The sequence below is a fragment of the Myripristis murdjan genome, chromosome 19, assembly GCF_902150065.1.
Source record: "Myripristis murdjan chromosome 19, fMyrMur1.1, whole genome shotgun sequence".
NCBI classification, from domain to species: Eukaryota; Metazoa; Chordata; class Actinopteri; order Holocentriformes; family Holocentridae; genus Myripristis; species Myripristis murdjan.
In genome coordinates, this window is record NC_043998.1 from 21,655,212 (window position 1) to 21,668,087 (window position 12,876).

General features: G+C 41.4%; 1 protein-coding gene across 4 annotated transcripts; it reads right to left on the reverse strand.

Annotated features, from left to right (window-relative positions):
* Positions 1 to 169: 169 nt before the first annotated feature.
* xrcc6 (X-ray repair complementing defective repair in Chinese hamster cells 6) lies at positions 170 to 8,541 on the reverse strand. Of its 4 annotated transcripts, none has more exons than XM_030078537.1 (13): positions 8,436 to 8,541; positions 7,994 to 8,080; positions 6,907 to 7,019; positions 6,225 to 6,366; positions 5,451 to 5,702; positions 4,916 to 5,102; positions 4,493 to 4,679; positions 4,095 to 4,263; positions 2,843 to 3,004; positions 2,495 to 2,624; positions 1,914 to 2,014; positions 1,682 to 1,798; positions 170 to 796 (listed from the first exon to the last, which is right to left on the reverse strand). In XM_030078537.1, the coding sequence occupies exons 2-13, from the start codon at positions 8,064 to 8,066 to the stop codon at positions 597 to 599; spliced, it is 1,833 nt and encodes a 610-aa protein (XP_029934397.1). In that variant the 5' UTR covers positions 8,067 to 8,080; positions 8,436 to 8,541; the 3' UTR covers positions 170 to 596. The 4 variants fall into 4 exon arrangements, with proteins under 4 accessions (XP_029934397.1, XP_029934399.1, XP_029934398.1 ...); XM_030078539.1 differs by having other exon boundaries at positions 8,441 to 8,511; XM_030078538.1 differs by having other exon boundaries at positions 7,994 to 8,083; positions 8,436 to 8,498.
* Between the last annotated feature and the right edge of the window lie 4,335 nt (positions 8,542 to 12,876).

A 12,876-nucleotide genomic window follows, 5' to 3' on the forward strand; every position in this document is an offset into this window, starting at 1 on the left:
CTGGAGAGACACTCCCTTTTTCTCAGCAGACGAGAAGAACTGGAAACGCTGCGTGAAATCAGATGTACACCTGAAGCGATGCAGTGAGGAAATAACAGGCACAGCTAAAAACAATTAAAAGTTTCAGTTGTTTTTAATACAAAGTTAAGTGTCATTCTCGGTATTTTTTCATCATGAGACGTCATAACAATGTTAACCACACGAACCAGTCTGAAGCTGCACCATTTACAAAAAACACCTTAATCCCATTCATACATTATTGATCTAACTGCTTAGCATTTACATGGAGAGTGGAGCTAAACTCAATAAATGCTTCAGCAGCGGTAGAACAGGAACAAGTTTTTTTTTTTTTTTCCCCACACACATAATCCCAAATTTCTCTGGTAAGTGGTGACACTATTTCACCAACCAGTCAAGGATGGAATTACCTCCCACCAGGCCCTGCCGTGACAGCTTGTAGAGAAACTCGACCAGATACAAAATTTAGCAGCACTTAACTAGCAGAAGGTCAAGTCTTAGAACAAAACCGCTCCTCTGAAACCGGTCTCGCTGTTTGATAAGTCACATTGAGGCTTGCATCTTCCTCCTCCTCCTCCTCACTTGGCCATCTGGGCGATCAGAGCATCCATCAGTTCCTGTTTTTTGGTTCCGGTGGTCCGAATCCCAAACTGCTTGCAGGCTTCCTTCAGCACGGGCACCGTCAGCTTTCCCAGGGTGCCATTCTTTATGTGGGCCCTCAGCTCGGCTTCTGGAATCTCCACTTTGGGCTTCTTCTCATCTCCGCCTCCGGCATCAGCTGGAGGATCGGACGCAGAGCAGACTCAGTCAAAAGAGACACAAACAGAACAACACATGTCCATTCTTGTAATTTTTGGCAACTACACACTGACATGTTGTTATGACTGTTGTCCTCCAGATGTTTGCTCATGTTACTAAAAACTTAAACAGACTAATCTGAATATCTGGAACATGGTTATAAATGACTGGCCAGGCTTCGAAGACACCATGAAGCCGGGACCAGAGCGCAGTGTGCACATTATCAAAGAGCAGAAATAAAGCAACAAAGAGACAACTAAAGCATCTTTCATCTTCAGCTTCATCAGAGCATCATCAAGAAGGGCAAAACTCTTAAATCACAGACACATTACCAGATTATATTAATAACAGATCAAAGTAAACATTAATTAAAGAAACTATCTTGCCTATCTTCTTTTCCAGGCTTTTATAATAAAGTTAGCAGACTTAGACACATCAAAATTAAACAACCATTCCAGTTTTTGCTCATCTGAACTCCAGAGTATGTCAGAGTTTTGATGGTACAACAATATCATCATAATGTGTGAAGTACAAAAGAATAATGGCGCTCACTTCACCCACATCACACAGCTCAGTCTGTTTTCCACCTGAATATTTTTGAATCGACTAACTTCGACAGCCAGAGGAAGAAGACCAGCTCTGAAAGATCTTTGCCTCCCAGACTACAACTGCATTTGTTGTGTAGTAATTCATTGTAAATCAGCGTCTTTATTGCAGACTCTGATCCCCGTCTCTCACCTGACTTTGCACTATGGGGCAGTAAAAATCATATATTTTATTACGCCTTTAATAAAAACTAAAGCGATTGTAGCCCAGGGAATAAAGCGGCTTGGATCTGAGTTTGTGAGATGAATCCGGCTCTGACCTGTTTTGCGTTTGGCAGCTGGTTTGCTGTCTGGGTTGTAGCTGGCGGGATAGACGAGCTCTTTAAACTCATCGACCAGAGGACCGAGGCGCCTGTCGATCTGCTCCACCTTGGGCACTGAGGAGAGAGAGGTGGATGAAGACAGTGAGAGAGAGTCAACTGGCATCTGTGTACCAGCCGCAGATGAAACTCACTGTGTGTGTGTGTGTGTGTGTGTTTGTCTGAATCTTACTAATGAAGTCTTCTATGGACTCTGGAGCCAGCATGTCCAGAGCCAAGGCCTCCAGGTTCCTGTAGTGCTGCTGGATGACTGGATTCTCAAAAGCGTCACTCCTGTAAACACAGAAAAATAAAAGCTATGTTCACACTGCAGGATTTTATGCTCAGTTACAAAACTGCTGCTCATATCTAATGTTTTTTCCTTTTGGGATCACAGTTTATATTTATTCTAGGATGTAACCTTTATGAAATACCAATATGAACCCATAGCGATGTTGAAAAGAAACAGAGACATCAAATACATTTTCCGACCTTCACAAATCCTGATTTCGCCCAAAAATCGGTCTATTTTTGGGTTATGAAGTGCATTTTTCCCAGCATTAATTCTATTTTTGTGGCAAAACAAGAACACACAGCAAGGAGAAACACATTTAAAAATACAAAAATCTATGAAATGCATCTCTGAGAAAACAACATCAACCAATTAGCTTTCCTCCAGCAGCACCCTGAAATTCTGATATTCAGAATAGTTGATATTGTGATTTTGGTGTTTTATTGATTAACTCGGCAGTCGAGCACAGTGGAGCTTCTCACCTGTATTTGAATCGCATCTTGGTGATGATCTCCTTCATCTTGTCCACCTGTACGTCTGAGGCTGTGGGAAACTGCGGTGTGTCCAGTTTGCGGATGTCATCAGCGAACGGCAGGAAGATGGCGTTAAAACCTGATGGAGGCAAGAGATCACCAGAGAGCAAGAAAAGAGTGATATCTTCAGTCTAAGATACAGAAAAATCAGATTTATCCCAAACAGTTCCTCTTATGGATGAAGACAAGTATTATTTCATGTTGGGGTACAAAGTGAGGCTCTTAAAATGGCTTAATCTGTGAAGTTTGTCGCTCTGCGGCTGCATCACATCCCCTCACAGCCCGGCTGTGCTGTACCTGGAGGTGTGACCTGGACGTTGCTCTCGTCGACCTCCTCTCTCTGGGGCACCAGGGCTACAAATCGAGGTGGGTAGTTTCGACGAGGGGTGTAGCGACACACAGCAAACACCTTCTTTTCAGTGCACTTCTTCAGTAGGGCGGCGAACACACACGAGCTGCCTGGTGGTACAAACACAGGACATGAGGCCCAGTGGCGCCGACACAGCCAGGGTTATGGCTTCCAGACACAAATCAAATTTCATCCTGTTGAACTGAGCACTTAATAATCAAAATGATACTTGGTGCAGACATGCCAACACATATTCAAGCATACATACACATTCGAGGTGCAAGACACTGGCAAAAGTGTCAAATGAACTATAATACATGCAGAAAAATGCCAATAACAGCCTTTAATTAAATATTCGCCAGTCAGTGTCATCTCTCTCTGATATGATGGAGGTTTCTCCCTGACCACAACCACATAAAAGTCTATAAAATCTGCAATGAAGTTTTTCTTTGCACATTTTATTATCAACTTATTTTATTACTACTATTATCCTATGTTTTGCCTTTATAACCCTTTTTAGGTTTTATCGGTTATATTTTCCTTTGAACATTGAGCTCCTTTTGTCTTCTGTTTTTTTTTTTTTTAAAATACTTAGATTTTTTTCTATTGTTTCTCTTGTGAAGCACTTCTAAGTTGCATTTCATGACATGAAAGGTGCTGTATAAACAGGGTTTATTATTATGATTAGTAGAAGGACTAGTAGTATCATTATTATAAATGTATCACAAAGTCTATAGTGAAACACGGAAAGCTTGTCATTTTTGGTGAATTTGTGAATTTAAGTTGTTGGATATCAGCTCAAAATATCTGCCACGGGTGACTTTAGTCTAAAGTCACTGGCATCAGTTTAGAAAAAAATAATCAAGTCAGTCGGACCCTGGTGGACTCACCACTATAAAATAAAATGAATAGATAAATACTGAAATAATCCCAGGCATGTTGTCCGAGCAAATTTGACGCTAAAGCATACATATGTCTCGGTTTGAATGAATAAAACTGTCTTGATTATGAACGCTGATTCATGAGTGAAGATTTATGCAAAATACAACAACATTTCAGAAGGTGATGGCACCTTTCACTCCATAATGACTTTAACATCTTACCATTTGGAGATATTAGCAGACATCTATTTGATTTAAAGTTGTTTTTTTTTTTAATTGGGCGGCCTTGAAATCATATGACACACACATACACACACACCTGTGACCTGTTGCTCCTCTGGGTAGAGGAGGACGGAGGGACGGATGTGGTGGTGCAGTTTGAGTTTCTCCATGGGTTTGAATCCGATCAGGAAGATCTCAGGATCATAAAACTTCTTGATGGTGTCCACCTCGTCCTTCTCCATCACGATCTGTCTGTTACCATACACCTGCAGCAAACACACACACACACACACACACACACACACACACACACACACACACACACACACACACACACAAGCTATAAAAACAGTGCACTTGAATGGTGATGGAGATAAATTTAAATCACACAGGCCAGTTATTTAAAAGCTTGATGCAACATGTCATGAACGCAGGTTAACTACTGTGTTTACTGTGACAGTTATGACAGCGAGGTGTGAGTAAGTCTGTCCTCACCTGAGCTTTCCTGGTCTCACTGGGAAGCAGTAGGCTGCCCGTCTGAGTGTGGAAGGTGCGTGTCTTGCTGTGGACCGGCTCGTTGGTTTCCCTGTACAGCCTGATAGCTGACGGCTTCCGGGCTGTCACTGCATTTGCATAAACTCCCACCGCCACGTTCATTCCCTCACCCAGACACAGATTTACCCTGAGAGGAAGAGAGAGAGGGTAGGAAGACAAGAGGGGGGGAATGAATGAAAAGAAGATGAAGAGGATGGTGCAGAAAGGGAAGAGTAGTGTGGGACAGTAAAAGAGAGCAAAAGTGATAAAAAGGAAGGAAAACTGGGATTTTGCTATGACAGTGTGAAGTCTGGAGGGGAGGCAAAGGAAACAAGAGTAGCATTTCTGTGCTTGCAGAATGAAATGTGTTTCTCTCATCTTTACCTGGCCATGGCTCTCTTCTTCTGCTGCTTGGCTTGGACTCTCTTCTGCAGGTCGTCCAGCTTCCCGCACGGCTCCACCTGCAGCCCGAGCTCGCTCTCGTCCTCTGGTGGACTGACAATGTCGCAGAAGAAGAGCGAGACATCGAAGCCGCCCGGTTTCATCAGGTGCATCAAATCAATAACCACACCTGTGAGAGAAGGAACCGGTCAAACACTGCTTACCACAGGCTAAACATTTCATACCATTGTCTAAAGCTGCAAAAGGTTTCTATGTAAAAATGCACCTGTTTTATCAGCCTATATAATAAAGTGGAGTTAATTTCCCATAGAGACAAAATCCTATTCTATAGATATATATAGTCTATGCAAAGATTTAAAAGGTGGAAGGCTTATACATATGCAATATAAATATTTTAGTATTTTTTGTTTTTATTGCTCTTATAGGGTATGCAAGGACCCCTGTGGGCCCCTGAAACCACTTTGTAAACCACTGTCCGAAAGTAAAGTGAGCAAGCGTCTGTCCAGCTAAAACCCACCGGTCTCCTTGAGGTCCCCGGCCTTGGTGCGTGCCTGGCGGTCCTTGGTGCTGTCGCCCCCGTGTGGCTGGTCCATGCAGGTGAAGATCATCAGCCGCTTGTGTGAGAGCCGCAGCTTAATGTCGCTGTAGAGGTTGGAGCAGCACCACAGGGCGTCACCCAGCGACACCTCCCCGCTGCCCATGGTGTCGGCCGCCAGCCGGGCCCCTCTCTCCCCCCGTAAGGCCTCCACATCCTGCACACGCTTTGCCCCTGGGGTCAGCGAAGGGACAGATGGAGGGACAGAAGACATGGGACAGGGAAAAAAGAGAACAGAAAAGGATCGAAGAGAGTCAGCTTATAGAAAAAATATTATTCAAGAGGAATGAAACAACAAGTTGTGTTATAATGCAGGATTTCTCAAACATACAAGAAGAAAAAATCCAAACATTTGCTGATTCCTGTTTTACTAAGACTGACATTTCTCTGTTCAAATCATCACAAAATCAATACTGTCAGACTAAGGAAGCATTTTGAAGACTTGACTTGGGGCTCTGCTAACTTCCTATGAGTATTTGGCTGTTATTATTGCTATTTTTGATAGATATTTTACCTTGAAATCAAAGCCTTGCAAGCATTAGAGCTTTTCCACCAGTGCATGTATAAACTAACCTAACCCTATAACCACCTGTACTCAGTTTCATCTCAGAACTTTTCAGCCACAAGACCCTTGCTCTGCACACGTGACAACAGTAATGGAGCCATGATCCCAGTGTCACATCTGCAGACTCGTACCGGGCTCGTCCAGGTCGTGGTACACGTAGACGTGCTTGAAGGAGTTCCTGGGGTTCTTGCTCTTCTCTGTGCCGTAGAAAACCAGAGCCACCAGATCCCTGTGACTGCTGATGATCTTACTGGTGTACACACTGCGCACACACTGCAGGAAGAAGACACACACACACACACACACACACACACACACACACACACACACACAGGAAATCTGACTGTTAAAATGGTCAAATGGTGTACGACACTGATACTGACATGCATGAGGAATGTTCCTGTACAGTTTCAATTTCAAAATTCCACCCAACCCTAATACTTTCATTTGATTTGACAGTTTTACTGATTAGAGAGTTATGTTGCTACTAAATATGCCATATCTCTGTAAACATGTAAACTATTCTTTACAATGACCAATATTATATATTAGAATATGTGAGACAACAGGAGTGTAAAGCCACAGAGAATGTATAGCGGTGGTGGGAGCAGAGTACTTTCCCAATCTTTTCTGAAATGCACAAATGACAACCTATCAACAAACTCATATTTCGTACTTTTCCAGGGACAGAAAACACAAGAAAGAGAAAGTGCAAGAGAGGAGGAGGAGAGAGAGAGAGATGGGAGAGGGAGAGAGAAAGAGAGAGAGAGAGAGAGTGAGAGAGTGAGAGGGAGAGAGAGCTAGCTGTCTTACCTGCATAGTAATGTCAAAGTTAGAAGGCTCCCCGTCTTCTCCCTTGATGAACATTTCCTTTGAGGCGTCAACCAAGAAAACCAAACTATCTCTCCCCGTGACCTTGTAGTTCACTGAGGGGGAAAAAAGAAAATAAATAAATAAATAAATAAATAAATATTTTTTAAATTGAGCGCTTCTTTTGTTGTGCAACACTAAACAGACAAAATTTATCATAAGAAGTTATTTTTAAATCAAAATTAATAAACAATCAGTAACAATACCTGCCAGCTTATGCAATATTAAAGTAACAATGCACAGTATAATGCATTAACTAACTAACTAACTAACTAACTAACTTCAAAACTAGATGAATTTAGTCCATATCTCAATTTGTGGGATTTTTTATTAGTATTTACAACTTGACAGCAGAATGATGTATCATCAAAACTCAACATCATGTCTCATCATGATGTTAAAGACTACTGCAAGACGATACACAACCTTATTTAACTGCTACCCAGCAATAAGACTGGATCATGTACCTGGTTGCAGCATCTAAAGCAAGTCCACCACAAAGTCCAACAACAATATTCACTTTCACATTTCACACTACACATTTCAGACTGATGCCCTTACCCAGAGCAAGTCACAATGAATGAAAAAGTGCACCAGGTTTCAAACCTTCAGCTCCGACACTGCCAGCAACAAACAACAAGGGAAGCAGACGACTGAGCGGCTGATGATCAATAACCCAAGGGCAGATATGCAATAATTTATACTTGAAGGACCTTGCAACAACTGAACAGTGCAATATCCCTGTAGTTATGATGCATATAGGTATACTTTTTACATATGCTCCATTTTGACAACTGTGATTAATGCACATGCTTTTTAAAAATAAATTTCTAATGCACACATTTTTATATCTCCTTTTTCTTGTTCTTAAAATTTCACTTATGCTTATATCTTCTTGTCTTGAGAATTGGAGCAACTGCAGCTGACCCAGTTTCCTCTCGTGGATCAATACAGTGCTTCTGATTTCTGAAAACAGATTACTATTGGCACATGATGATGCAGTATGACGGGAGAGTCTGTCTGCTCCTACCTGCAGACTCCTCTCCTTCCTCCTGCTCCTCATCCGCCTCCTCGTTCTGGTAAAAGGCGTTCCACTCGGCCATGACGTTTCCCTGCGCTGCTAACAGCAAAATATCATACACACATCAAAAAAACATGTAAAAAAGCTTTCAAAAAGTAGAAAAGTGCACCTGTTATTCAACCACTGCAGCGTACACGCCTTCGAGGTTATAATTGTCTATCTTTTTGCTCTGTAGCTACACAGAACAAGAGCTGTTTTTGCCTAAAAGGTAAATCACAAACATGCAAAGACAACTTCAGGCGGGCAAACTTAGCTATCTCAGCTAGCGTGTTATTAGCCGCAGTTAGCTTCTGCATTTGCAAAGCTGACCGCCGCAACTCTGTCAAGCTCAAATACATAAAGACTGAGCAAAAATAATAATAATACTATAGTAATTAAAATAACAAAATACCGCACTGTGTTATCCGCAAGTCCAGACTAGTTTCAAATGACGGGCACACTCAAATACAGTGACGCGAACGCGCATGAGTTCCTTCTTCTTCTGTGTTAAAAATAGTGCAGCGCCACAGGTCATCTGCCACACTGCCACCTACAGACTGGAAACAGGTAACACTGCTGTTCTCAACACCCACAAGGACTGAACTGAACTGAACTGAACTGAACTGGATTTAATTTAATACAAAAAGTTGCATTGCACATGGTCAATCATTATTTGACACATTTTTACTTTTTACTTTAACCCTAACCCTAAATTAAATTTCACATTGATGCACTAGTCACAAAGCAATGATAAAACAAAATTGTTTTTTTGTACCGAAACAGAGCAAGTTTTTCAATGTCTAGTGGGAAGTGGATAATTTAGGGCTGTCTTCTTGTCTGCTTTGGATTATAGTGATGTTATCTACCATTCTTAACCCCTATACTCAGTTTATCACTCCGCCCTGACATTTATTACAGCTGACAGTTATTATACTCATTATTGCATCTTGCATGAACAGGCTAGGAGGCCATCTCTAACAGTAAGATGTGACAGGCATTGGTTAACATCTGTTTATAAAACCGTTAATGGCAACTTGCCATTGACTATCATTTCCTTACTGAAGTGGTCCTTGCCTAAAGCTCCAAGTCCTGTGTGTAAACACTAAATTTGGCAAAAATACTTTTAGTTTTTGTGCTGCACACACTAGGCACATCTTACAACCTTAAAACACAAGACAGTTATACACAGTTATACAGTTATACACTAAAACCATGGTCACAAACTATTCCCTGCCTGAATATAACTCTTAACTGTGTCCTGTCACTTGTTTCTGTTTGTTTTTAACTGCACCCTCAACATCAGTGGAAAAGGGGACATGCCCTCAATCAGACCCATATCCAGAAATGACAGGGGGGGCACTAAAGATCCCAGGGGGGGGGGGCACTGCCTGCACTGGCGAGAAATTTTTAAGTGATTTTTTCAGCCAGATGTAAAGGGATATCTCATTTCTCATTGTCATTCTCATTCTCATCATTCTCATTCTAAGTTCTCACCACACCTACCTCTGTGTTTTTGACATAAATCTATCTATCTATCTATCTATCTGTCTGTCTGTGTGTCTCTCTGTGTGTCTCTCTGTCTGTGTGTCTCTGTCTGTCTGTCTGGATAGATAGTGTGGTTTCCATGGCAACATGAAACGTTTCACTGAAACCCACATCAAAAGCCACTGTCAACTTTGTTAGCCTGCATAATGGACCGTTTTGTCAATTTTGATTTTTTTTTTTTTTTTTTTTGGCGACCTAACTTTGGATGAATGGCTGAATGAGGAAGACAAGACAGAACAGAAAAAGCCGAGATATGCGAGAGTGACGAGTGAAGAGCTGGATCAGCTGGAGAGGTCAGGAAATGAAGCCAGTACGGCCCGGTCAACATCTTGGGCCGTCAAATGTCTACAAGACTACCTGAAAAACACCAGTCAAACAGCTGATTTTTCAACGGTAAGGAAAGAAGAGCTGAACAAGATCCTCCGTGAATTTTATAGAGCTTTAATTTCTATGATAAAGAGAATGAAATGCCTCAGAAGATTCAGCACTACGGACAGTACCCGCCTCAGCAGATTCAGCACCACGGACAGTACCTGCAACCGCAGAGTCAGAACCACGGACAGTACCTGCTAAGACAGATTCAGCACCACGGACAGTACCTGCTAAGACATATTCAGCACCATGGACAGTACCTGCTGAGGCAGATTCAGCACCACGGACAGTACCTGTCAGATTTTCCACGGAGATGTGCATGCTATAAGTTTGTTCTTGTTATTAATGCGTTAATGTTATCAGTTAGCCTATTATTTGTTATTAATTTGTTTAGTCTTTATGAGTTTCCTAGGCCATTGATTTAATTAATTTGTCAATTTGTTTACATCTGTACATTGAAATGAACATTTAATAAATCAACACGTCTGTGAAAACTGTCGTCTTTATTTCAGAGGTAAACTGATAATAGCCTGAAAAGGTGATTAGCAAAAGCCCCAGGAAGGTGGGGTTGAAATGATGTAACTGTTCAGCCTTAATGTGACCGCTTACTGTCGTTACTTTTGCTGCTTAGCCACATTAATCAGAGCGTTAAATTGGAGTGACACACCCCCAGCTGAAATAAAACATCTGCTGGTGAGTTTATGAAAAGAGAGATGTTTGCTCTGGCACCAACACTGGAAAGCAGTAGCCTATATTTAAATATAACTGTTAATATAAGCTTGTTGTAGATAAAAATCAGCTGTGTTGGTGAGTCGTTGTCACGGCACCTGTTAGCTTAAAAATGACTGAGAAGTCGGCAGAAGTATAGCTATGAAAAAAAAGGCTATGAAATTTTTTTTTTTTTTTTCCAGTGGATATTCTAGTTAGACATGATTGTGCTAGCAGAGCAGTTTTGTGTTGCTAAGTGTGGTATTTATTCCGTTTTGGGAAATCACGATGTCTAGAAAACATGATAAGCTCAAGTTGGCTGGCTGACAAGGACTAGTTAACGTCAGATCACATGTATTTCCACTGAAACGGAGAGAACACTAGCATAAAACTTTTAGATTTTGAGAGCGAAATGCCCACAGTATGGATACATTTTGATTATACATTTTATTTTGTTGGTAATAGTTGTATAATCGCATTATTAGGGGGTGTGCTTGACCTTCTCGTGTAATAATGCTTAATAAAAACAGTGATCACGCCAACATGGCCTGTATCATGTATGACAGAGCGGTTCACATTCACCTGCTGCATCTCAACAGGGTTTATTCAACAGTCATGTCACGCCAATCAATAGATTCACCTGTATCTCTCAACAACACAGGATTTGCAGCATTTGAAAAATAAAGAACAATAATACAACAATAATAGAACAATACAATCAACAAAATATCCATTTCTAAACCTGCACACAACCAGTTATTTCTATCCTGTGTATTCCACCGTTTGAATGAAACGACCAAATTGATCAACTACACACTAGAGAGAGCGAGAGAGAGCGAGAGAGCGAGAGAGAGCGAGAGAGAGAGAGAGAGAGAGAGAGAGAGAGAGAGAAGACGGACCAAAACACCTTAGCTAGCCAAGCTCCCAGTCAGTGCACTCTGTACCAAAGTAGATAAACATAGCCTACCTTCTGCCTGCAATTGTTTGGCATCCATATTTGTAATTAATTCACTCCGACTTTTTTTTTTTAACAGACTAAAGTTAAGTCTCTCACTCACTCACTCCCCTCCCTCGCGTGGCACGCGAACATGAACGGTGCATTCCTTGGTTGGGATTGGTCAGGTTTTAGGCCAGAGGAGTTTGATTGGTTAAAGTAATATCAGGTAAGCCCAGGGACGTGCACAGATAGACACTAGGTGGTGCTAGAGCACCTGCCCTTCCCTAGTCTGGACCAACAACACCAGGTAACACAGAAACAAAAAGAGTGGATTTGCCCCATAAGCCTCAGTTGCCAAACTACAACTTGCATATTTGTCTTTGTTGTGAAGTAAGTCTCAGTCATACAGCGCCAAACAGCTGAGCCTAAATTAGCCCACCTGCTTAATAAGCTAGTCATAATCAATCAATGGATTTAATGATGACCAGCACACGACCAATGACGGTAGAATTTGTTGTTGGTACAGCATGTGAAGCTATCAGGAGGCTATACTTTAGCTGAATATTTAGTATTTTGTACCTTAGGTTTACATTAGGCTACACAATTAACACTTGCAGTAATCTATTTGCCAAATGATTAAGTCCAAAATGCCTGCAGAAAAAGTAGCCTGGCTTGTTGTAATGTCACCAAGCAGTCTTATCCAAACTGTTGGTCTATTTTGGGAGATTAACCAGTAATTTTTTTTCACTTGAGCACCTGCCCCCCAAAATGTCTGTGTACTCCACTGTGTAAGCCAATAAAATGCAGAATAGCCTGGGAGTCATCGCAGAGATTTAATGTGATGGAGATTTAACCTTCGTCGCTTTTCGTTCAGGTCGGGCCCAGCTGATGATCAGGGCGGGCACGGCCCCCTAAAGCCAGGCCTTGAACACGGGTCTGCCCTCAATGATCCTCAAGATTTAAATAAAGGTTCAATGAGGGAAATTAGGATATATAAAGGGTTTTATGGCAGATTAGAGGGTAAAAGTGCCTTAACATCACAAAAGGAGCATCCTATATTTACTAAATAAAAATATAGACCTGCATCACATCACAACAAGCCTGTAGAAATATTATAAGACTGCTGTAGAATAAAAAATAACAATAAAAATCAGATAATTAGAGATGCTTTTAAAATAATAAACATGTTATTAATTATTCTCATAGTTCTGAGTACAGAGTTAAGTTCTAATTGAAAAGGCAAGAATTTGGGGATAGATTTGGAAAACTTCTGTTTGTGAATGAAAAACTT

What these genes read in the sequence shown, in the direction of transcription:
- xrcc6 (XM_030078537.1), bottom strand. Translation starts at nt 8,066, where the DNA reads ATGGCCGAGTGGAACGCCTTTTACCAGAACGAGGAGGCGGATGAGGAG. An exon ending in AAGAAGAGAGCCATGGCCAG is followed by an intron (nt 4,680 to 4,915) that starts GTAAAGATGAGA and finishes TCTTCCTCTCAG; the next exon opens with GGTAAATCTGTGTCTGGGTG. An exon ending in AAGATGCGATTCAAATACAG is followed by an intron (nt 2,015 to 2,494) that starts GTGAGAAGCTCC and finishes CTGTGTTTACAG; the next exon opens with GAGTGACGCTTTTGAGAATC.